The sequence below is a fragment of the Gymnoscopelus braueri genome, assembly GCF_963280865.1.
Source record: "Gymnoscopelus braueri genome assembly, chromosome: 2".
Lineage (NCBI taxonomy): Eukaryota > Metazoa > Chordata > Actinopteri > Myctophiformes > Myctophidae > Gymnoscopelus > Gymnoscopelus braueri.
In genome coordinates, this window is record NC_137604.1 from 38,308,371 (window position 1) to 38,335,713 (window position 27,343).

The 27,343-nt window shown below is 42.2% G+C and overlaps 1 protein-coding gene across 1 annotated transcript in view; it reads right to left on the bottom strand.

Moving 5' to 3' along the window:
* fbxo41 (F-box protein 41) overlaps positions 1 to 27,343 on the bottom strand; it is a 68,613-nt gene that overhangs the window by 11,347 nt on the left and 29,923 nt on the right. The window contains 4 exon segments of the mRNA XM_080417083.1: positions 1,530 to 1,533; positions 1,535 to 1,964; positions 8,672 to 8,745; positions 19,080 to 19,290. Of these exon segments, the coding sequence (XP_080273209.1) occupies positions 1,530 to 1,533; positions 1,535 to 1,964; positions 8,672 to 8,745; positions 19,080 to 19,290 (719 nt within the window).

Consider the following 27,343-nt stretch of genomic DNA (forward strand, 5'->3'; position numbering starts at 1 on the left):
ATTGTATCGACAGAGAAGACTAATAAAAACATATTTGGAGGCTGCTTTTGACCCAGTTGTGTCTCTTTTAGACCTGCACAGCTAAATGGTACATTTTTACATTCAGATTTAAACGAATACTCTGGATTCTTCTATATGCTGTTAATAATAATGACAGGAGCATAGGGCATGCTGGAGCAGCTTGAATTAAGGATCTTGACAGTCTAAGAAGTTAGTTTTTTTTTAGGGTTTTGGGACCCATGTCAAAGGATGTGTTGTACAAAACTGTCTGTCACCACACCAGACACTGTCAAATCCTCTGTTACTTTAACTCTGCAAGTGCAAATATTGATCCAAATGGACCCATCAATTTTGGTCCATTACAGAGTTAATTAACACTGTGGCTGTGCAGCTGACAGCTGACATACAGACACACAAACAGATACAGATACACACACACGTGCAGAATATAGCACTAACAATGCAATATGTTGTTCACCCATCCCTTCTATAACAGCAACCTTTCAGAAATCAAATGTGAGAGCCCTGGCCTCCAGTGGGTCCATGTGACCCTATTGGCAGATGGAGAAGTGTTTAGTCAGTAGCTGGATGAGACAGTCCCTAGTAGTAGCACACACAGGGGTCTTCAATGTTTTTCAGCCCAAGGACTCCCTAGCTGAAAGAGAGATTAAGCAGGGACCCCCACTACATACTGCATAAAATTGTATTTTCATAGATTTCATAGACCAACACCAAACCTCTTAGAGGAGTTTAAAACTTGTTTAGTTTGGTATAATAGTTTCTTTTGGTATAATAATCGTTTGGTATGTCCATTTTCTATTCTAAACTAATTAATTCGCATTATGTGGGGAACAAAAACAATGAGACGCCAACCGGAACCCAACAAAGGAACCACAATTCTTTTTTTCGAATACCAGGCTTTCTTCCGTGGTGGGAAGTCTGGTGACGCAAGGTTACTAATTTAGTCGTTTAGTTGTTGGCCATTAGAAGTGACATACACAAGCCTGCATTCAACTTTGATAATCAGAGATTGTCTAAGGAGCTAAGTCTAACACTTACTACAGAGGGGGCTTACTTTGAACCCAAGCTGGACCTGGCTGACACAGTGACACGCTGATAGTTCGGTATCTAATACCATACTGTTCGCTGTGTGTCAATGTTCAAAAGATACGATGCAGGCAGTTCTTCATGCAAAATAAGTCTATTATTACTCAACAGTGCAAAAATAAGTATTCAAATGATCACCTTTGAGATCCATACATATTGAAGCATGAAACATGCCAAACAAATCCTTGCACCACAGCGACAGCGGTCAAAAACCTGTTGCCCTTCTGGGTCAAACCTCCTGACAATGACAATGAACTTCACAGTTAAATACCTGCGCACATCAGAGCCACCCCATGTTTACACAAACCCGAAGAACACATTTGACATTTTTACCCATTTGGCTCCTACAGAGGTAATTATATTTGAATCATACGCATCTTCCTGGCTGTCTGGTAATAATACATTTCCATAATGGTTGTTACCTGTGGGAAGGGCGGTATCCTGACCGGCTGTGGTGAGTATGCGAGTGAGAATGGGGGTGGTTTGAATGGGGAGGAGCGGAGGATTGCTGGACCTCAGCCACAGCCCTCCTGTTGTCCTGCTCCCACACCTCCACCTCGGATTCGGTGGTTCTCGAACCCACGTCCGACACGTCCCCTTCGTCCCCGTCCTCTGTGCTGTTCCGGTACGGCCGTCGCTGCCAGTTCTGTATCGCCTGCTTACGGAGGCCCCAGCTCCGAGAACCACCGACCCCAGTTCCGCCTCCTCCGGGGGAACGCTCATAACCCCCCTCGCCCAGCCGGCAGTGGACATGGTAATACTGGGACTCGGGGCAGTCGTCCATTGGGTGCATTTCCACGCTGTCGCTATCATAGCCTCCCGAGCCCTGGGACACCGACTTCCCCCTCCCTGACGCACTGGGGGAAGAGAAGGAGTAATGGGAGAGAGGTGAGGAACTAGTAAATAATAGCACATTTATAAAACATTAACGATGAAAATATTACTGTGCAGTTGTCCAACCTACGTGTTTCAAAGTGATCTACACCCATTCACACCTAACCCATTGAATTGAGCACCTGGTACTGTAGCTGTTCAATTCAATCTCTAACTCAGTGGTGTGTTCTACCGTGTTATGCTATATACTGTACGTAGTGTGACCTGCAGAACATTTTCGTAGCCAAGCGTAGCCATCCAAAAACCGTCCGAGAAAGCGTATCTGATACGCAGGAGGAGGGGCTGGGGGCAGCAAGAATCTAGACTTCAGTTCAAATAGCCTTTTTCATGAGATAATGTGGCGTCTGAAGTGAAGGCCTATGTGTGACTATTGTCTTGAGGTGATAATGACCGCTGGCCATTGGAGTTTTGAAGTAATTCACAGTTCACACATTAACTACTTAACAATAGAGTGGTTATTTCATTCGGCGACCACACACGCGCGTACATACGCGTGTATGTGTGCGTGCAGGTGCCGTGAGTGTGGGAGGGAATAATTATACTATGTCCTCCGAAAAAACGAGAACACACCACTGCTCTATCCTCTGTCCTGTTGGCTTCTGAGCAGCTCCACTATCGGTACTACTACTATTAATACTATGATTATGGGTACTACTGCTAAAAGTAGTGTGCTATAAATAACTACAGCTGTTGGAAACAAAACGAGCACTAGCATTATTATTTTGTATTGGATGATTATAATATATAGGTGACAGTGTTATTTAAGTCAAGATTGTTTGCACATTTGGGTTAAATGTAAGAAGGCTCTCAGGACGGGACTTCCATTTGAGAAATTCACACGTGCCTACAGCAGGGGAAACTGCTGAAGCACTCAATGAGTCCCGGAGCGACAAGTCTGACAGTGGAAGAGAGCTGCATTTCAGAGGAGCCGCAATAGCATGGAGACAGCTTTTATACATACTGCTAACAGCACTTTACAATATAACTTCCCTCAAAACAGAGCAAAAATAATGAGCAGCTAAAAAACATCAGCCTCTGCGAAAAGTAGGACATGTTTCTGTCTTCTGACTTTGTCCCCTGCCTGCTCTGCTCATTTTCACATGAAGCAAGAATCAGTGAGTCTGCAAGCCTCGCTTTGTAGGATGTTACTCGTTATAGAATGACAGCTGATAATGCAAGCTGCCAATTACAGACAGTTACATCAATATAAGTGACATCATGTCAAGTGTCTGCAGCAGTCTGGATTGAATAACACGGTAAGCTACAAATATAAATGAAGTCTACCCTAAGCTTACCCCGCCAAATCGTTTATTATGTCAGCATTCTAATTTAATCTGGGTCAATACAATCATACTGTCTGTTTCAACTACTGTCTAGCAACATCTTGATTAAATGTAGCAGCAAATTGATTAAAAGTAATTCCCCTATACAAGTGATGAAACGAGTGGTAAATGGTAAGGGCTGGTCTCAAACATGAGAAGCTCCTGTTGCAGCTAATTAATGATTTAAGAGTACTGTATGTACTGTATCCTCTGATTGTTAGGAGTGTTGGAGAGTAAATGCAAAGCAGCTTTAGTGATTAGCCTTGTAATCTCTGATACTCTGCGCCTAGCTCTCGGTTTATGCATGAAGTAAAAATAGCATCATGTATAATTTATTATGTAGTGAAATAGCTCTGAATAAACATGATTAGATTTAAATACTTACAAACGCACATACGGTGCATACATACATACAGTATATACATACAAACATACATACATACAGTATAATTTACAGTATAGTTCAGTATGTGCATCAAATGTTAGAGTTAAAACCAGAGACGTAAAAGAAAAAAAAAAATTCTGATGATGTTTTTTCCTAGCTTGACATGTTAGAACCCACCCACCTCCATTGTCTCCACATTTCACTTTCAGTGAGCATGTGAGAAACAAATCACACCTGCCCATCGCATTAACTATGTAACGGTAACAATCAGCTAAAAGGCTCAGAGTCTACCTTCGATGTGCAGAAATTTGACACATGTCAGCCTGTGGCATGTTCTGGAACTGTAAATAATAACAGTCAGAACACACAGACTGTGTCCTTGCAGTTTGAGTAGCTGGTACACAACCATTCTTCTACTCCATGGTTTCCCATGGAAACAATGAATCGTGATTACAAACGGGCTGATCCTGAGCTTCTGATCAAAGCTGAATCTAAGCAGGTTGATATGTCCATCAATTCACCTGCCCAACTGTGATTTACTGTAAAACATTCCTCAAACATCCCCCCCGCCCCCTCAAACTGTTTATTGTACATATTTTTGGTTTTGTTTTCTAACTGTTTATATGTCTTGCATAGTAGTGTATATTTGTCTGTCATTAAATGTTTCGATGAATTGAGTACAAAGGACCCCAAAGGAAACAAGCCACAGGCTTTCTTGGGTTTAAAATCCTCTTAGCAGACCTTGTATTGAACTGTACTTTCCTGTGCTTGTTTTTGCAAACTGCTAATAAAGTATTCAATCAATCAATCAATCAACACTGTATGGCGAGGTTATAAATACTAACCACTTTCAACCGGGTGTCCCTATTTTGAGCATGTGATTATCGTGAAATTTATCAAAAATGAACAAAACCAAAAAATAGCAGATCTGCACACTGTCTATGCTTGCAGATCAGTTATTTCTGCTACTTTCAGGTGACACCACTGTACAACAAAGTATAAAATATGGCTCTGCAGTTGCCTTTTTATTCTTATGTATCTGCAACAACAGTGAAGGTTGTACAGTACACATGTACTGTATAGGTATTGGCTCTCTAACCTTGAAGATGTTCTCAATTTAGAGTTATATACTGTACTCCCTGCGGGGGAAATTCCACCTCTGCACTTGACCCATCTTAATATTAGGAGCAGTGGGCTGTCACTGAGCACGAGCAGTACCCAGGGACCAGCTCCAGCTCTAATGCCAGTGTTAATGTCCTTAACATGCATATGTTTTGTTTTGTGGTGTGGGATGAATCCAGAGTCCCCGGAGAAACCCCATGTAAACACAGGCTCAAACACAGGACCTTCTAGCTGTGAGGCAACAGTGCTAACCCCTGAGCCACAAGGATGCCCCATGCTTCTTGCATGTAAATAATTACAATAAAGAACACGCTCTCTGATATTATTCCAAATGTATTATTCTCGGGTGTTATTCCAACTGTGAAACCTCCGTCATCTTTGGGTGTTGACATAGTGATCTATACTGTAAGTCAGTAACCAAAGATGATGAATACATGATGTATTCATACGTCCTGCAGCTAAAATGGCATTTGGTATCACAGCAAACAGATCCACTTTTGATGGATTATTAATAACAAAAGACAGAAGGCAGCCAGGACTTCTGTCAGGACACTATCTGACAAGAATTACACATGATTCACTGGGGGAAGGCCTGAGAATGGATTGCGTGACATCATGTTTGGACACACATACAATACTGTACATGCACCAAATGGGAACACCTACTGTATCACGCAGAAGTGTACGTAATTGCCAAAGTGTGTGAAAACTCATGCAGAGATGCTGATACATATACTGTACATGCAAATGTCACTCTCCAAGTGACTAAACATACGCATGCAGTCCTGGTAAATGATTCGACAGGGACTCAAATTCAGAACAAGGGGAAAAGGCAAGATAAATACAAGATGAAAAAGTCTTATAGTCTAAAATGTGTCAAACGGCTCATTCAGCTCAGTGTTTTTCATTGTTCTTCATAAAGCCTTGGAATTTTGCGCAAGGGTGGTGAGGTGAGAGATTGAACTTTGTAAGTCACTCTGGATAAGAGCATCTGCTAAATGCCTACATTGTAATTGTAAGATTAGAGCTGCTATTTTGAATCAGAGAGAAACCTAAACGAACATCTGGATGGGAAAAGTGGATGAGAAATGTTCCCCCGCCTTTGACAACGTACTACTGACAATGTAGGCCTTTTGCAAAGCACTTAACCTCCATTAGGCTAGGACACCAAAAGATAACAGACCACCTAAGGCAAATACGCCATTCTGGCTGAGATGTGTCACGGGGGGGGGGGGGGGGGGCAATACAAACCAATACGTGAGTGCGCTCCCGATGCGCAAATCTAAACACAACCATAATGCTCAATGTACAATGTATGTATAGCTACTTATAATTGGTTTACTTTAGGCCATCTCATAACTAACAACACCTGACAAAATATGTTGCCGTAGTTAGTAGCTAAATGGAATGAATGAATTTAGATTAGATGTCTTTATTATCCACCAACCAAGGGAAAATTGTTTTGCTCAGGTCAATGCATACATTCAAGACAAGACAATACATAAATATACATGAATGAATGAATGAATGAATGAATAAATAAGAACCATGGAAGATTCTTCTAATTTGTTTGTTTGACGATTATGGATACTTTGCAGGTTAGCTGGTATAAGCAAGATATTGCACAGGTATGATAAAATAACCGCAATTCACTGCTACTTTTTACACCAACTTATTACATTATAAAAGTACAGGGCAGCTCATAGTTGGGACTTTATTTATTTATATATCAGGGACAAAGCATATTAGTCAACATTTCTGTTACCACATCAATATAAATGTGCCAGAGTAGCTAATGAGCTAATTTTCATCTGTACTGGGCAAGTTGTTAAAATTGGTGGCCTGGAAATTGTCAATACGATATACACACATACAGTATGAACACAATACACAAGTATATACTAAAAGTAACAGTTACAGTATATGTAAAATCAAAGAGGGCATGTAACAGCAGTGTGAGAATTGAGGAATTGTATGATTAACCATGTTTGCAAGTTTGGTTTACTTCATGCCATATCTTAAGTTTAAGTTTAAAAAGTTTAACTACAAGAGAGCTAAGCATAGTGCTTCAATGCATCCGTGCTCAGTCGACTTTCCCTGGATGAGTACAGCATATAAAAAATGAGGTTGTGCAGCTGTATTCTGAGTGGCAGAGTGCACAGGATGTCACAGTAAAGTATAACTGTACATTACAGATATATTTTACATTCCAATTCTCAACACTGTCTAGAGATGTGGGGCTAGTCTGGTCCAGTTCCATTTCTGCACGACTAACATGATATGTTCTGTGCAGTGTACTGTGTGTGCCCTTCTGTGTGTGTGTGTGTGTGTGTGTGTGTGTGTGTGTGTGTGTGTGTGTGTGTGTGTGTGTGTGTGTGTGTGTGTGTGTGTGTGTGTGTGTGTGTGTGTGTGTGTGTGTGTGTGTGTGTGTGTGTGTGCGTGCGTGCGTGCGTGCGTGCGTGCGTGCGTGCGTGCGTGTGTGTGTGTGTGTGTCTGTTCTTCCTGACATGGAATGAAACCACCTTCTATCCTTTTATAAATGGAATATATCAAGCTGAAAAAAACAGGACAGACTGTATCCCGTTTTCTCGATATGAATTAATCCCTCAACGTCAAGAGTACGATGCTTCACTGGACGAGTCTAAGTAAATGAAAGACCCAGCGAAATTCTCTTCAACCTCGATGACTCGCCCTGAGCACTGTCCCAGTGGGTGCCATTAGAAAATCCATTATCTGTTCTGTCACCAGTGTGTTAGACGTTTAATTCACTATGACAGTCTCTGTTCACCACTCTTTTCTCCAGCAAGGCATTGAACAGTCCTACAGGCATGCTACAAGAAGCATGGCTAGCCCTCTGGTAATATAATCAGTATGACATCGATTCCCAACCTGTGAGCCGACAATATCGCCCCCAATTTTTTGGGGGGGCAAAATAAAACTTTTAAGATTTTAATGACAATATAGCATTAATATGAACAAAGTAATGGAAGAAAATAATGTATAAAAATCATTGTGATACCAATAAATAGGAACTTTAAATACACTATATGTTAGTTCCATTGATCCCAGCTGGAACACAATCGATTGATCGATCGTTAAAATAAACATGCTCTGAAAATGCACGTGGCCTCCCCCCATCTGACCACACTGCCTGCCATGTTACGTGGTTAGATGGGTGGGCCACGAACACTGTCTAGACTTTTGATTAGGCCCTGATCCAGCAAAGGTTGGGATCCAATGCAGTATAACCATCGCAAGAAACAAATTCATAGTCATCCTATAGTCATAATTTGGCAACTGCGCGCTCATAAAACCCCACACTTCATCGTTCATAATGGTTTAGTGCACTAGTGTGAGTTATACTCATGAGACTTCCTCTGTACTAAGAAATGCTCATATCTAAATCCAGTTATGGCACAGTTGGCCCCTGGCTCCATTTTATGTCGGGTCTATTTATAAGGCGAGGCAATTGCTATTCTTATTTAAGGAAAGCCTCTTTGTACTAGAGTTTTAAAAGGTCTCAAAGTTCACAACTCATAAGTAGGAAGAGGATTTCATAACAGACATTAAACAGTACATACTCACATGTCACACATATAAACCCGGAAGTAATTTTCCCACAGTTTCACCACTCAAACTGTTGTCTCTCGCTCTAATGGTACAGTGATGCAATGCTATGGATTAAAAGTATCTTAAATAAAGGTATTAAATAAAGGTATATATCTATCTATATACTATGATTCAGTGTATACTGTATAACTGGAAATGGTGTGTTGTGCAATAGTGCATTATGCCATACGGGCAGCAGAACATAATGTAAGAGTCCAGTTCAATAGCTTACCCTGTGCTGGGCGAGGAGCGTCGTTCAGACACCTGGTACATGCCCCTGTTACTCCCAGATACACTGGAGTTTCTCTGGATAGAGACACAAGGGGAACAGACAGGAGTTACAAGAGAAAACAAACAAATGGCAGCATATTTATGTTATTGATACACTGATGATCATTTTCTACTATCAAATATCGCTCTTTTTCAAACACAAATTTACATCCTCGACTGGGGTCCCCCAGGGGTCTGTATTTGTCCCCTACTTTTTTCCTTCTACACCCTATCTTTTTGCCGAAAATAGCCAATCTGCAAGCTCACAATGCGCAGCTACGTGTTGTGCGCTTGTAGATCTGCTATTCTCACTGAATGTTCACCTATTATCACATGCCCAGTACAGAGACACTAGGTCCTACAAAATAAAGATGTACGGCAGAAAGACATCTTCTCAGATTGGGTGCCAAGTTCTGCCAACATTGTTTTCCACTTCTTTCTTTCTTTTTTAAATCAAAAAGCAGAGCAAGTGGTGCACTCTTCTGCAGTTCAGTCCTTCACCAGTAGGGGTATGTGTGGTTCCTGATCATGCATACCATCAAGACACTACATCAAAGCTGTTAAGTTGAGTTAATACAGATAAATGACTAAACATGAGTAAACTTATGGATCATACTCAGTAAAGGGTGTCTACTAGGTTGACAATGAAAGTGTAATAGGGACATCATAAGAGAGAGAGAGAGAGAGAGAGAGAGAGAGAGAGAGAGAGAGAGAGAGAGAGAGAGAGAGAGAGAGAGACCAGAGCATGGTTGACTGAGAGAATAAGGAAACTCCTCACTACAGCCTGAAACAATGTGTTTGTGTCATAAATCTAAAATATATAATATTATATATAACATTATAATTGCGAACGCAGCGGAAGGAGGCGTGCCGAAGGCTTACTATGAAACCGTGCTCGGCTTGTGTGTGAGTCTCTCTGTGTGCACTCACGCTCTCATTGGCTGCATCCACTACCCATGTGACTCACGCTCTCATTGCCTGCCTGCCCGCCCCTGGGTCACATGACTCACATGCGTGCACTGCCTGTAAGCAGCCACCCGAGTGCGCCAGAGTGCAGGAATTTAGACAATGCTCTGACACACACACACACACACACACACACACACACACACAGTCACACACACACACACACACACACACACACACACACACACACACACTGTCAATGTTCTCTCTCCATCACGGTGAAATAACACGGATTACAAGTCCGTAAATACACAATATTTTCGAGCTGCGTTCGCTTCCCGCGTTCGCGCGTCTTACTTGTTATTATTAATTATATATTATATACATATTTATATATATTTCCTGTCATAAATCCCTTAACATAATGTATAGTTACAGAGACAGACAGTCTATAGAAGGCGTCACATACCGTAGGATCACATAGCCTCCTCAACTCAATTTTGTCATCTGTGTGTGTGTGTGTGTGTGTGTGTGTGTGTGTGTGTGTGTGTGTGTGTGTGTGTGTGTGTGTGTGTGTGTGTGTGTGTGTGTGTGTGTGTGTGTGTGTGTGTGTGTGTGTGTGTGTGTGTGTGTGTTACTGTAGGTGTGGTTATGCATTCAGGGAAATCATCTCTTCTCCAGTTTTAGTCTTTCTTTTTCTCGCCCTAAGTGCAAATCCTCCTATAGTCACTCACAGTGTTCAATGCAACCTGTGTACTATTGGTGTGTGTGTGTGTGTGTGTGTGTGTGTGTGTGTGTGTGTGTGTGTGTGTGTGTGTGTGGGGTGTGTGTGGTGTTTGAGATAGTGCCAACAGGATTTGTGAGCACCAGACTGGTGTGAGGTGCTGCAAAGGGAATGCAAACACTCTCCAACACACACGCACAGACGCAGACAGACACACACACACACACACACACACACACACACACACACACACACACACACACACACACACACACACACACACACACACACACACACACACACACACACACACACACACACACACACACACACACACACACACACACACACACACACACACACACACACACACACACCTCTAGACCTGGGCTTAGTGCCAGTTGAAACGGATGAGAGAATAACCATATAAACTCAATCCATCTCTTTCGCCTCATCCCAACCAGCAGTGAACGCTGGGCAGAGCAGGAAAGGCTGATCCTCCAGAAATGGAATGGAACACAAAGCATCTGTCCCATCCATCTAGGGTACACGGGGAAAACCCCTTGAGTGGACTTCAGTCCGATTTCTAATACATTGTGTGATGCCGTCGTGGCCCGGAAATAGCCAAATTACAAGCTCACAATGCGTCACGGATGCGTATGAGAGAGCATAAATTATGCATTACATTGAACTGATTTATCTCCTTCCCCTGTTCCTCTCCCTAACCTCTTTTCTCCTAAAAATCTTGCTTGAAAAGTAACTGTGAATTATAGCTTGAGACCAATTTATACTTCATTGACCACCTACTGTTTGTAGAAACCGCATTTAGATGTTGCAAGATAAAGCGGCGTGGTAGAAGGCAGACACACGACACACGTGTCATCGTGGTTGTTGTCAGATTATAAATTCCACAAGATCTAATGAAGGATCAGCAGCCTAAGATAATGCAGAGTGTCATCCTCGCCCTTCACATTTACAATTTAGGCATTTAGCAGACGCTCTTTATGACATTATCCTTTGCATAAGACTACATGGTGGTCAATGCTAGGTCAAGCGCTACAGGCTAAGGCGGAGTCTAAAGAGGTGAGTCTTCAGATTACGGCGGAAATTTGGGAGTGAATCTGCAAAGTGTTACCATGCACGCTATAAAAACAAGAATACCTCTGCACTGTATAGGACAGAGATTTTGAGCAGATGTGTCCGAAAATAACCAAACAGGAACAAAGTAGCAGATCCCGCATTTTCTCACGCTTCCAACTACAGTATAACTTTTTATTATATAAGAATAAGATACAAGCTGACGTTTCGCTTTGCGACATGTCAGCTTGAGGTTCGGTACCCATAGCATTTTCTGGGTTATTGCGTGGGTTAAGTAGCCTCTCTCTCCCTAGCTGGGTTATTGTGTGGGTGAAATAGGCTCTCTCCTACTCCTTCTACCTCTCTCTTTCCGTCCCTCCCTCCCTCCCTCCCTCTCTCTCGCGCTGACCAAGCTCTGGTGTGCCATTCGAAACATCTAATCCACCCATTTAGATATCTTGTGTGCAAGGGCACATTTTGGTCAAAGGGCCACGGTGCCACCAAAAGCAGTACTGTTCATTCATGAAGGTCTACACAGCAAATTCCATGGCAGTCCAGCCAGTAGTTTTTAAGATAACTTGTGACCAAAGAGTTGGACGGACGTACATTGCCGTCCTTAAGACATTAATAATCAGATTAATCTGTAGTTGAGCAACAACAGAAATGAAAAACAACTGTGATCATAGCATCAGTGTTACGTCCTAAAAGTTAAAAGTCAGGGCTGAAAAACTGTAACATTTTTAATAAAGCAATTCAAACCGGATAGTAACCCATTAAGACCGGGAACGCATACTGAGTCATTTTAGATTTTTAGCTATAACCATTATTTTATACTTTTGGCTATTCAAAAATAGCAGATATACAAGCTCATAGCGCAGCACCGAGTTCCACGCTATGAGCTTGTAGATCAGCTATTTTTTTTTAAATCATGAACATTTGTGCAAATCTTTGAATATATATATTTTAATGCGAACATTTGTAACTCAAATATTTGCTTCTGTTTGTTTTTTTTATCTGTGGTTCTCAAACTTTTTCATGTCAAGGACCCCGAAAACGATATGCATTTGGCCACGGACCCCCATCTCAAAATATGTTGTTCGTAGAAGCAAAGATTTGAGTTAAAACTGTATATATATACAAAGATTTGCACACATTTTTACATTGTTTTTAAAAAAAAAGCAGATCTACAAGCTCATAACGCGGCACTCTGTGAGTTTGTATATCTGCAATTTCTCTTAATAGCCAAAGAAATCTAAAGTGACACAGATACGTTCCCGGATTGAATGGGTTAAACTACTAGAATTAAACAACGGCAGCGTCCTCTCATGTCCTCTGCATGACATCCTCTGCATCTCTACAGCACGTCTCTAACAAAACAATCTCTGTAGCATTAGAGGACGTGAGCAGGCGCTGGTTTCCATGGCAACAACACCGGGTTGTGCAATGGTGAGGTTGTTCATCTGCTTCCCACAGTGGAGTTGTTAGGGTGTTAGATAATGACTCAAATAAGAGACACCTCTGAGAATAGAAATGATCCCGGAATATACGGTATATCTACAGTGTGTAATTTAATCACAACTTAATCAGGCTAAGAAAGAGAGGGAAAGGGGCCATGTTGCAAACTGCAGCACAGTGCAGCATGTTCAGACGGCGAGTACGTGTTGGGTTTTGAAACACGCGTAAATCATTCCATGAGTAACAGCCTAAGTTATACATTACATTGTCGCACCACGGTCTCGCTCGCTGAAAATGACTCATTTTCAAGCTAACAGCACGAAGCGTTAACTTGAATGTCAGTGTGACAAAGTATAACTTAGGCTTAAGTCAGCTATAAATAGAAGGACAGGAGCCAATGGAATTTCTTGTGTAGGTCAGATAATGACATGGTGACGTAAGATTCAGTTTGGGAGGAGGTAGGACAGATTTACAGCCATTCCCAGACCTCTGGTGCCAAATGCCAAGTCAAGTTGAAAAGTTTGATTTGTTATTCAGTCATATGTTTTAATGTTGTTTTATCCTTTTGCTTTTCTTTTTTTGCTTTATTGTTAAATTAGTTTCTGTAATTGTATTCTTGCTCTGTAAAGCACTTTGAGCTGCATTTCATGTCATGAAAGGTGCTATACAAATAAAGTTTATTATTATTATTATCATATAAATCATATATATTTTCTCCAGATGCAGTGTCTACAACAATAATACAGTGATTAAGAAAACTACAGATTTAGTATAATGGACAGATAGTAAAGACAACATAGTGCGAGTGGTGTACACCTTAAATGACAAAGTGGTGCTGTGGTGCGCAGCAAGGGGGGTTGCGTGGCAGGCCTCTAGGAGAGTATGCCTTGTGTTGATCGTGTGCCATGTGAGGGGGGGTTCGACCAGGGAGTTGAGAAGCCTGACTGACTGAGGGAAGAAACTGTTTGCAGAGTCTTGTGTTTCCGGGCCCTGATGCTGCAGAACATTTTTCCGGAAGGCAGAAGGGTGAACAGTCCGTGGGAGGGGTGGAAGGGGTCTCTCTCAATGCTGGAGGCCCCGCTTAAGCAGCATGAGTGAGTGGTACAGTAGATGTCTATAATTGGCAGTAGGGAGCATCCTATGATTTTCTCAGCTGTTCTCACCATCCTTTTCAGGATCTTTTAGGTGGTGCAGTTTCTGCACCATGCAGTGATGCTGTCTCTCTCTTTGGTGGAATGTGGTGAGGATGGGGGAGGGAGTTTTGTCTTGTGATGTGAACACCAAGGCACTCGGTGCTTTTGACAACCTCAACTGAGGAGCTGTGGATGAGCAGGGGGAGTGGTCAGCATGGGCTCTCCTGACGTCAGTGATGAGCTCCTTACCATGGGGGAAAAGGGTACAAGCACCCCAGGCCCTACGGCTCACTGGGCTGTTTTTGTTAGTTACTTTTTCAAGGATGATGTAAAGAAAAAACATTCTTTAACACTATAAAACACGGCAAAATGCACGTATAATTTAATTTCATTATTATCCTGGAGACAATCTGAGAGTGTGTTGCTTATTTTATCTGTTTATGTGCAGCTGTGCTTGTCCCGATCTCTGAATAGGCCTTGCAATGTTATAGACCAGTGTATCTACTTCAGGTGCTTTGCATGCTGCTTTGCTCTCGTGGGTATTTTATCCCCATGTGGTGCTGGTTCACGGCGCACATGGCCTGTCGCTGTCCATCGGCAGTGGTGCTGAACCAGTCAGCTATCAATGCATGTAGAGCGACGTGTGCTGTCCTTGGTTTGTCCACTGTATCGCAACTGACAACCTGTTTTCTTTTTGTGCCTGGCTTGTTTGGGTCAATAAGTGACAATTTGTGTTTATGATTCAAGGGATTTATTGTCACATAGATGTACAAGTGAAAAACTGATGCACTGTGAAAAAGCTCCCAACACGTCGCCCTCCCCGCGGGAGAGCGACGCCATCTTTACTCTGATAGCCTATCTTTACATGATATGCTATCAGAATGGCCCCTCGAGAATGCTCCATGCTCTGTGTATTTGTACTCCAGTAGTGTGGCAACTCGCACGCAATACTGTTGTGCAAGGCGTTTAATTGTGCATATTTATGCATTATATTTATAAAGCACTTTTCATTCATGAAGTTCTTAAAGCACCTACGGTGCAGTGGTGCAGTTCATGAAAATCAAATGACCAAACTATTATTATAATAACTAGATGTCAGGGCCGCTTCGCGGCCCTCACATCTAGGCCCGATCCGAGGTTGGTCCAGACAGCACTGGCCTAGTCACTCTGCACACACGTCATGCGAAGTCCGGCCCCTCTGGCCTCTCCTCTCCTCTCGGCTCCTCTCCTCTCCTCTCCTCCCTCCCCGCTTTGCGGCCCTAACCTCTAGTCCCAACCTCACAACCTCCCAACATCGGTCATGTGATAAAGAGGTCAGACTTCCTGTATCTGGTTGCTATGGCAACCTGCCAGATCAGGCTGAGGGTCTGATAGGCAAATCAGAGAATCGATCAAGCCGAGAGTCTGATCACTGATCGAGGTGGGGTAAGATGCCTAAATCATAGCCATAGCTCTAATCAACAGTCTGTGGCGGGTCTTGGAGGCATGTGGAGTGATCCTGTGCTTGTGAATCCCGGACGAACTTCGGAGCTTTTGTCAATTATACAGTAGTAAGATAGTAAGATAATAACGCACTTTACATTGTTGCGAATCTCAAGTGCTACAGGGTTTAAAAGCATGGCATAATAACAGCATAGGCAACCAAATAATTACATGAGACCCAACTAGGCTAGACTAAAGGGTCAAATTAAAACTAGGTACAAAACAAAGGGAAGGTAAAAGGCCCAGGAAAAATTAAGAAAACTTAGTCCAGGCTTTGAGTGGCGGGTTTGAGTGGCGGAGGCTTTGAGTGGCGGGTTTTGGGGCGAGGAGTTCTTTGTGGTAGGGAGGAGGGGCATTGCCGTATATGCACTGATGTGTGAGAAGGTAAATCTTGTATTCAGTCCTGAAGGAGCCAGTGAAGTGAACGGAGGATGGGTGTAATATGATCGTATTTTCGCACTCTCATCAGGATCCTAGCAGCTCTGTTTTGAATGTACTGGAGCCTCTGGAGGCTCTTGCTAGGGTTCCCGATGAGTAGTGCATTGCAGTAATCCAGCCTGGAGGAGACAAAGCCGTGGACTAGTTTCTCAGCATCTGGCAGGGTGAGTGTGGAGCGGAGTTTGGAAATGTTCCTGAGCTGGAAGAAGGAGGTCTTACACAGATGTTTAATGTGTGCAATTGGCTCTGGCACCAGGCTTGGTCTTACAGTAGTTATGTTGAGAAACAATTGTGTGTGCAATGTGGGTATTACATTTGTTATAATACATATAGTCTATTTATTCATTGTAAATTTTGTTTCAAACTTTTGTAACCCATTTTTCACCCAGAGCACCGAACTGAGCTCATGCTTCCTTCAACGCATGAGGAGTGAGCAGGCCGCTTCTCACTCCTAACAGGGGGGAGTTTCCCCTGTAGAACATAGCGCGTGGAAGGAACACGTTATTCCAACCAGTTTCTTTCCCCTCCATCAGGCACCCCGGCTGACCAGGGGGAGGCAGTATAGTGACCAGGATTACTGCATGTTCTTTTGTGAGGGTACCTACCCTAGGGGACACAGGGAGAACATGTAAACTCCACACAGAAAGGCCCTTTCACCAACCCCACCTATAGGGTATGGGCACTGATGGCGTGGAGGAGAGAACACGCCCCCGGCGCCCACAGCATCCCCAGCAGGAATCGAACCCAGGACCTTCTAGCTGTGAGGCGAGGCGACAGCGCTACCGACTGTGCCACCGTGCCCCCTCAGACTTAGTTTTGTTCCTTTTTTATGTAACCACACCTTTTCATGTTCATTGCCATATGATGTAGCCACAGCATCCATTTTCAAAGATCTGCACATGACGCATTACAGAACAAGTGCCATATGTGGTGGGTTATGGGCAGTGTTGGGACTAACATTGGATGTGAGGGTTAGAAAGTAACACATTAATGTAACGGCTTTTAGCTGTATCTAGTTACTTTTTTCAGTTTCGTAACGTGTTACAGTTACTGACATTTGATTGGTCGCGTTACTTGTTACTTTATGTGAAAATAGTAGACAACTTCAGGAGATTAAAGTTTTATTATGATCCGACTTCTACACTCACACTAGACCAGTCCGTGAGCTCCCCCTCCACTCGCTACACAGCTGCAGCTGCGTGGCAGCGGTACCACTCGCTCTGTGTTGAAAGTGTTATTGTTAAGAGGGGACAATCGGCTCAATTCGTACCTTTTTCTGTATCGTATCAAAAAAGTAAAGGTAGTTCTGGAATGCTACAGATGTCTGTAATTCCGAACATCGATGGGTTTTAAACCCGTTTTTTAGCCAGCCTGACTGCGACTCCATGTTGAATATAGACGCACATTCATGATCAGGAGCGTGCATGCACGATCAACATGGAGGCATGTTCAAGATGATGTTGAGCCGTCTGCTCCAGTCTAAAGCCATGGCAGAACTAAAAATACTTTTTTCAATGTTGTTGCTGGAGACAAGATTCCTATATCCACTAGTTTTCACCACAGTGAGCTACAATATATGAAAGTTGAGAGTTGAGAGTTTTGCTTATATTCTCCCCAAGAGCAACGAGTAGGGGTCAGCAGAGACAGGGGGAATTGGGGAATTGGGGAATTGGCATAACAACTAAAGAAAACGCAGAAAATAAAAAGAAAATCTGCAAAGGGCAGGGTAATGGTTAACTTCAGCTGAAAATCTGCAGTTACATTAGCACAGTTAGAACGTCATGCATGTCTCGTCATGTTATGTCTGACCACTAGTTTCTGAAGGTTGACATATCGTCATTACCATTAAAGCTGTTGTCTCCGGCATCATTAAGTCCATTATGCTCTGGCGTGGTGATGGACTGCAGAGGCATGTTACTCTATAAAATCAATACTGATGCATTATTCAAAAAATAATTGCTACTTTGAACAGCTGAGGATCTATTAACTGCCCTGAAAGTTTCAGTTCAAGGAACATTGTCATTATGTGGCCAAGTGTTCACGCACCGCTCCCTAGCCTAGGACCCAATCTAGTCAATCAAGTATTTCCTCTTGTACGTTACCTAAGCAATCTGTCTCATTGTTTTCTGTTCTCATCAGAAGTCAGACTTCCTGTATCTGGTTGCTATGGCAACCAGATACAGATACCTGTGGCCAGACGCTATCTCGTCTTTCTCAACAAAGACAAAAACACTGTTTATGAAAAGCGAAGTGGAGTGGCCACTCTCTTTTAACCAAAAAGGATAAAGATATGAACTGTAAATTGTCGCTGTCAGGTGGAAACCATGTATGTCGAAAACTGTTCCTTTTTATTATTATAAAAAAAAGTAAACCTTTTGAAAATAGCGCTCTACAAGCTCACAAGGTGTCGCATCGTGACATGTTGTGAGCTTGTAGATCTGCTATTTTCACTACTTTTGTGTGACACTCTTGACTTGTATGATGAAGTAGGGCGTAATTTACAAAGAAAACTAAAACATTTGAAACATGGCGATACAAGGTTTCCGCCACTGGCAGGTAAAATACATTCAGCACCTTCCTCTTGGACTGGTTCAAACCACAAACACTCTTGCTAACATAAATGCCTGTTGAAGGTGGAGTGCTTCACCACTTTAACTCTATACTTGCTCTATACTTGGTCCACTCCTTTTTTCCTTCTACACTAAATCTCTTCACCGAAAGTAGGCAATCTACAAGCTCACATCGCATCGCAAGCTTATAGAGTTGCTATTTTTGCCTAATGTTCGCTCCAGCATAGTGGCGCTAGGGTTCATTTGGATCACAGTCCTAGAATCGAATTCTGCCAGCACCTGTGCCTGCCTAAAATTCAAATAAATACACCTAGTTCACCCAAAAAAGTACTTATTTTCTATCAATTACACACTCCATGAAGCCTTGAATTCATGGAGATATTTTTGTCGCATTCCTAAGCCAATAATTTGATGACCGGCGGAGTCTCCTACTGACCGATGACCCGTCATCAAATTATTGGCTTAGGAATGCGACAAAAACAAAAAAATAATCTATGACTTTAAGGCTTCATGGGGTGTGTAATTGATTGAAAATAAGTCTGGGTGAACTACTCCTTTAAGACCCCTCAGACCCCTTCTCTTCACCTGGCGTCCATTGTTGCCCTTTGACCCTTGCAGGCTGCAGCGTCCCAGGCTGCCGTTGGGTGTGGTCCCACAGCTGCTGATGATCTGGAGTTGCTTCTCAGCGCGGTCCGCCCGGTCCAGCAGCTCCTCAATGAACTGCTGCAGACGGACCTTGGCGTTGGCCTCGCGTGCCGCAGTCTCCTGCAGGAACTGGTCAATCTGGGCCACTTCTCTGAGCACGAAAACACAGAAAACACGGATATTAGTAGGAATGATTAAGCTTTTTGTGGCATTTCTTCTCTTCACTACAAAGTGAAAACACATCACTTGCAACAAGAAGCCTACAGGCTACAAAAAAAATGTACACTTACAGGTCCATTTGGTTACATTTTTACACAGATTTACATGCTGTTTACGCATCATTTCAGACACATTCTGCACCTAGGAACATGCTTGTAACTGATCAAGCATATTTGATATATCTGCTTGTCATTTTAAGCGCACCTTGTGGGACAACATGAAGCGCACCTCTCTCCTTTATGCATAAGCATTTAAGAAACTGGATCATGCAAAACGTAAAGAGATTCTGCATTCTGCTGGAAACAAGATACATCCGATACATTTAATACGATACAACTGCTTTCAGTTGTGTTTGTTTTGTGACTACTAATGCATTTATTTTATGAGCAATCGTTGCCCAAATGAAATGTCTCTCAGTTGGAGTTTTGTGATAGTGTTCCAAAATAGTTTGGTGTTCTATTACTTACATTAACCATTTCAGCATCAATGAATTTAGTCTTGCCATTTATTCTTGAATTTCCACCATTCCACTGCACCTTTTAAGATCTGCTTCAAGTGCAGAATGCGTCGACTCTAGAGGGCAGTTCCGTTCACTGATTGCCTAATTGCTGTAGCTGCTACCTTGGTGAATGAATCTGATTCCACGCATCTTACCAACGCAAAATGCACTTAAGGTTCGGGGCAATTTGCACTGTGCCTTTGATGTACGTAAATCTGGCCCTCAGAGTTAAATTGACATTGAGCATTTTACTGTGTAGGTGGTAACTGGTTGAGCTGCCAGGGCACCCCAACTGGCTATTTATACATAGCTGATGTGTTATATAACTAAATCCCACCAGATTCTTTCTGTCATGATCTTTCTGTCAGTAGTGTTATAGAAATCTCTATTTCTCATGCAAAATGTTAGTACAGCCTGTAGGCAGATACGATTTAAGATCACTGAAGTTCCTACTGTATAGCGATAGTGTATTTCTGCCCCCACTCACTCAACCTTACTGCATCATTCTTTTCTCCAAACCCAATCTCCACAGATCGTTAGCTGTGTCTCTCATCCTCTTCTCGATCTCTTTTTCCTCTCATGCTCGTTAACGTGGAACCACATTCCAGAATGCCCAGAAGGCCAGAGTCTTCCAGAGGGTCTGTCATTGTCTCCTTTATCTCTGTCTTCAAGTGTTTTCTGTGTCCTTATAGACAGTGGGCAGGCCTCCTAGCTGTCTGAGCAATGTAGTCAGGAATGCTTAACAAGGTTTTGTGACGTCGCGCCGGCTGACGAGAGCCAGAGAGGAATTCTCAGAGACAAAAGACTCAACACTGGACATCAGTAAGGTACAGTATACAGACAGATAATAGGGGACAGAGAATAATAGAGAACATCTCTGTTGTTGGTTTTAACAAGCTCATGTCCTAGATTTCTTCTCTTAAATGTTCCTCCTAGTTTTTTCCTTTAAATAAAACAAACGACAACCCCAACCTGCATATCAAACGTCTAAGTGGATTACTTATCTTAATGTATCTTATGTTTTCTTTATATTGTCCATTGTGAATATGGGTTGTGTTGTGGGATGTTGTGTTCTCCCACTAGGGACAGTAAAGTAATGGATGCGAGAAAACTCAAGCTGCATTTTAACAGCCTGAAGTGGTTTCCTCAACCCATCGACGGGATTTGATGAAGGCCCCTGAGGCCACATTTACGGTACTGTAATTTACTGGTGAGATTATTTTATTTGTGGCTTTTTGCAACTTCTTCATCTCACCTGTGCCCATTACTTGTTTATTTCCTATGTTTCAGAATATATATTTTTCTCACTATATACATTCATCACTCTGCTTCAGTTCTATTACAGTATTGCGCAAATTAAAATTGCCATTACTGTACATCTTGCCCATTTGTCAATGCTGCAGTTCACTACTGATATATATATATCAGTGTTTCCAACATGGATGATCAGAAATGGGCTAGAAATAGTTTATTAAAAATCTGAAAAACTGGGAAAAAGTTATAATAAAAAAAAATTAGTTTGGTCAAGGTGTCTGCCAGAGTTAACCTTTCCTGTCTTCAAGCACGGATCTCTTAAAATATGATTCCTAAATTAGTAAGTGGTTGATTAAAGGTGAGAAATGAATTAGCTGTCAAAAGCAACCACGTGGGCACACACACACACACACACACACACACACACACACACACACACACACACACACACACACACACACACACACACACACACACACACACACACACACACACACACACACACACACACACACACACACACACACACACACACACACACACACACACACACACACACACACAGAGTAATCAGATGACAAAATCGAGTTGGGGCTTTATGTGATCCTACTGTATGTATATTCTAGAGACTGTCTGTCTCTGTAACTATACATTATGTTAAGGAATTTATGACAGGTTTGACATAGTTTCAGGCTGTAGTGAGGAGTTTCCTTATTCTCTCAGTCAGCCATACTCTGGCCCCTCTCTCTCTCTCTCCATCTCTCTCTCTATGATTGGGTGCGTGCCTGTGTGCCTATGTGCGTGTGTGTGTGTGTGTGTGTGTGTGTGTGTGTGTGTGTGTGTGTGTGTGTGTGTGTGTGTGTGTGTGTGTGTGTGTGTGTGTGCTTCACCCTTCATTGGCTCCCACTAGAGCCCTGTTTTCTTAATGCCACTCCTGCTGAACCCTGTTCAAGATAATGGGTTTTCAGAAGAAAAAAAAAAATCAGGGGTTACATTGACAATTCTATCTCAGCACAAGGCGATCCCAAGAATAACTACTGCTCTCTTTGCTTTCCAGGAAGGATTGTGGACCTTGTCAGACTTGAATTACAGATGAGGTAACAGCTTGTAATACTATGGTGCTCAACAGTAAATTGGATATGCAGTGGACGAATCACTGGGTGTAGCAGAGCTTTTTGTGTTACAACAGCATGCCGGGTCCAACTGCCACAGTGATTAAAACATTTTTAACTGCTCTGCCTTTAGACCCACACATACTGTAAGTCAGCTGTACTCAGTATAGCACATTTCACATACATTTATAACTATCAAGCTAGTCTGGGGCTGGCACAAATTATTTTCAGATGGGGGTCCGCAGCCAAATATACTGTATGTTAATATGGGGGTCCTTCACATAAAAAAGTATGAAAACCACTGCTGTAGACAGACATCCGCAGGGGCCGTGCAAACATACTGTATAGCAGACCCAAAGCGGACCCTGAAGAGATGTCCACCAAGGAGCAGTTCTTTTTTGTGTCCGTGCCTTCATTAATCCGTGTGTCAATACGTGCAACAGATTTATTGCATGCAAGCATATTTTAACCATTGTCACCACCACTGTGTGAGTTAGAAGAATGCATGAAAAACATGCAAAAATGTTTGTTACACTAACAGCTTAACACAACACGGACAAACATAAAATCAAGTGAGTTGGTGTGATTTTGGACGCATCTACAGTATCTGGGTGCGCCTCTGCCAACTAAAATAGTGATTCATGAGCAGACGGCTCACTATTTGGCAGTTGACTTGGTCCAAGCAGGCAGGCAGTGTACTGTAATCGTTGACACCCAAATTTGCAGTGCACTGTGATTGGCAAACGACACACTCCCTAGCCTGAGCCTCTCCTACCACATCGGCAAGCGGTGAGACGCCAAAAGACCAAACACGCTGGCACCACTGTGCGGTTCATGAAATTGTCAATCATCACGCAAATACAGTCCAAAACAGGGCCCTTTAGTGTCCCTTAGAATATACTGCATGCATGATGTAGTTTATGGAACATAGTGACTTTAATGTCATCCAGTTTAGCAATGTGCACAATTAAATAATTATGCAATTTCCAAAATCTGTGAGAATTATCATAATGAACAATTGTGTTCACGACACGTTTATCATTTTTGCCATAATCACAGAGCTATCTGCAATAATAAGATAGTATATCTTCTACTTTCTTATTACAGTATACTTATACTATAAGGGGTACATATTTGACTAAATCCTATACTGCAGATTTGGATAAACACAGGTCTACTCACTTCCAACAAAACATGAACTTTAGCTAATTTAAAAGTGTAACAGACATGGTCTTCCTTACAGGCCTTCCCATAGGGGAGCTCTGCACCATGGCAACATGATGCCTGGCAGTCAGGCAACTTGAAAACTGAACTATCTCTCAGAGAGAAGGGAAACCAGAGGGGAGAGACGGAAGTAGTGAGGAAGAACAGGGCAGAGAGAACATGACAGATCAAGGGAGAGAAAAGATAGAAATAGAAAAAAGATTCTACTGTCAGATAAAGGAAGACTTTGTGTCCAGAGAAAGATCTGAAGCTAGGCTAGAGAAAGTGAGAAATCAGAACAGACACTGTGAAAGAGGATAGACAGACAGACAGAGGAAGCGACAGACAGGAGGAGGAGATCATTCTGTGTGATGATCCTGATACAAAAGCACTCCTCCGTCTCAGCGCATTACTCACATCGTTCCACACCAACACCTTGGACAAACACAGTTGAGCCAGGAGGTGACAGTTGTGCACACATTTACCCAGACAAGCCCTCGGGGTTGTCATGCCGTTTTGTTTTGCTTTATGTTGTTTAAAGGGATAGTTCAACCAAAAAAAATCTTTTTTTCTATCGATTAGTCACCCCATGGAGACTTGAATTCATGGATATTTTTTGGTTTTTGTCTCACTCCTAAGCCAATAATTTGATGACCAGCGGACCGGTAGGCAGCGGTTCCGGTAGGAGACACAAAGGAGACTCTTTGTGTCTCCTACCGGAACCGCTGCCGGTCATGAAATTATTGGCTTAGGAATGCGACAAAACAAAGAAATATGGAGTCTGCATGGGGTGACTAATCGATAGAAAAAAAGTCATTTTGGGGGTGAACTATCCCTATAAGTTGCACAAATATGAACATTTTCACATCTATGATTTAATCTCAAGTTTGCTTTGTCTGTGAATGCACCTAAGCATGTGACTGTCTGCCTGTGTGTGTGTGTGTGTGTGTGTGTGTGTGTGTGTGTGTGTGTGTGTGTGTGTGTGTGTGTGTGTGTGTGTGTGTGTGTGTGTGTGTGTGTGTGCATGCACTCTATGCAAGCATTTGTATATATGCATAATAATACTACTATATCATACTAATACAAACATGTGTGAATGTGACAGTTATTTTCATGGCCAGTTGGCCTCTGCATATTTAAAATGCAGTCAACCACAAGCTGATGGTGCATTTAGAAACACTATGTCAATGATGGAAAACTGTGATGAGAGCTGTCCCTGGCAGTAGATATGAAGTTAAGGGTCGTCCACACACCAGGAATGATAACTATAATGATAACGTTAACGATGTGAGCATCCATAGTGAGGAACGATAACGTTATGTAAACATGTTGAACGTGAGTGAAAGGATATCGTCCACCACTGTCGTCATCATAGTCGTGGTGTGGACTACACCATCGACTTGAGGTAGAATCATTTTGACAATTTTGACAAAATGACATATTTATAGTTATCGAGTAATCAAAGCTGCACAATCCATCTTCTTGCCATGTCATTATTCCACAAATGGAAATACATAAATACATACTGTATACACAGCAATGTGTGGTGTATAGCTGCATATCGGCTACTACTGCTGTCACATACAGGATGGAATAACAGTATACGCAAGCTGGTTTCACTTTCACATTTCACTGTCACTTGACAGCCATGGGCATTCCAGCACACTCAAACTTCACAGCGATAAAAGGCATAATGAATAATGAATAATGCACAATCTCAGTTTTACGATGTTAATTAGGATCGCCGATTCAGTTTCCTCTCAGCTTTGTCATCATCACTGACAATGAATTCAAAATGATTCCCAATTATTACTATTCATCAGAATGGAGCTGATTGATAGAAAGGCTTGTGTGTGTGTGTTGCTATTAGTAACCATCTTGATTTGGTGCTACAAAGGTGATCCAAATCTGTGAATGGGTGTTGTGTGTTATTATTCCATTATAAGTTATTATTACAGAACTAGTTTGTGACATTTTCAGCCCTTGAATTAATAAGGTGCTATTTGTGATTAGATTGGTTTGGAAAATTCATGTTATGTCTGATAACAAGATGATGGAGGGACTGTAGAGTTACTAATATTCATTATACTAATTTGGTTTTCCTGCTTCATGCTCAGGAAACTATTTTCACCATGGTGCAGAAAGGCTCTACAATGCATAGAATCAAATCAGCTCAGTAGAGGAGGACAAGATGCAGGGACACAGCAACGTGCTGTATTTAACCCATTAAAAAGCCATTTTAGATTTTTGCGTTGGCTATTTAAAAATATAGATAATACAGATATACAAGCAGATGTACAAGCTCACAGCACATCCCTTCGTGCAGTGCTGGAGCTGGTACATATTATGCTATCTTGTAACATTTTAGAAATATCTTCAAAGTGTGAGAACTACTGATTTAAAAGGCATTTGTAGAATCGGGCCTCAGGTCTTAATGGGTTAAAAGAAGAATAAGAAAAGAACATAAACAGGCTCAGAGTGAGAGACAGTGAGTTTCCACAGTGATGCATTCATTGACCTCCATTTCCAAAGCTGTCCACGGCTGACGAGCGTGACTGGTTTCCCAAGAAGCCACTAGTCCAGGTATTTGCTCCAATCAATCAGGGAAGAGTAAATATTTCTTAGAGTGATGGTTGACATCCCCCCTCTCTCTCTCTCTCTCTCTCTCTCCCTCTCTCTCTCGCTCCATATGTTTTAAAATGTATGAGAAGGAGCAGGCTCCATTGTCTATTAATTAATGTAAAAAGTGTATATGAAAAAAATATGCATTATTGTTCATTAAATAAGTATTCCATAACATGCTTAATTTTCATGCCAAGAGGGTAAGCAATGTTTTCGTTGTTGTTGTCGAATATCTTTAAAATTGTGTCATATTTAATTATAATTAAAACTTCAATGCATAATAAACAGAAAAGGGAACATTTATATTTTACTTTGTAGGTTTACGTTTTGCAGAAGAACAAAGCAGTCCTTTCCTCTTATATATAGCTACACACACATCAGCAGAAACACTATGGGCCCTATCTTCCGCCATGCGCAAGATGGCGCTAAGCCGCGCAGATTGCCAGGCGCTATGGTATCTTCAAAATATTGAACCACTATCAGCTCACTTGTATTAGGTTGCACTGGAGAGAAGCATGTGGTGGCAAAAGAATAGTGTAATAGTTTTTTATCTATAGTGTAAATAAACCAGATATACTGTATTAAGTTACTACTGTAGGTGTGCGTGAACAAAGCCGCATGGACGAAACCAGCTGCTTGCAGGCATGTCAACTAGTGACGTGACCGTATACGTCTGCTTTGACCAAACGAAAATCATTATCTTTCCTTCAGTCAGGGTTGCAGGGTGCAACAGTTAATCAAACTAAATCAATTGGGCAGAAGTGGCTCAGGAGGTAGAGTGGCGTTCGATCCCCGGCTCCCCCAGACTTATAGTGTTGAAGTGTCATTGAGCAAGACATGAGTCTGACTACTCTCGATGAGCAGGCTGGTGCCTTGCATGGTTTCCTCCGTCGTTAGTGTATGAATGTGTGTGTGTGTGTGTGTGTGCGCGTGTGTGTGTGTGTGTGTGTGTGTGTGTGTGTGGTAAAGTACAGAAAATAGCAGATCTACAAGCTCACAACGTGTTGCAAGGCAACAGGGTTGTGAGCTTGTAGATCGGTTCTTTTCTTAGTATTCCCCACAATAGGAATGCAAGGGTTCATATGGTTAATGCAAGTCTCATTTTGCTTGGCTCATTCTGCCTGGTCAGTACAGCAGTATCAACCTTGGCTATTGATAATGCTAATACTGCACACAGTCCATACTAACTCCCACTGCTCCCCTTTCTCAATCACAGCTGTTAACCCATTAAGGACACCGGGATCTGTGTAATTTCTTTATTTCTTTGGGCTTTCTTTGGGCTTTCGATTTCTTTG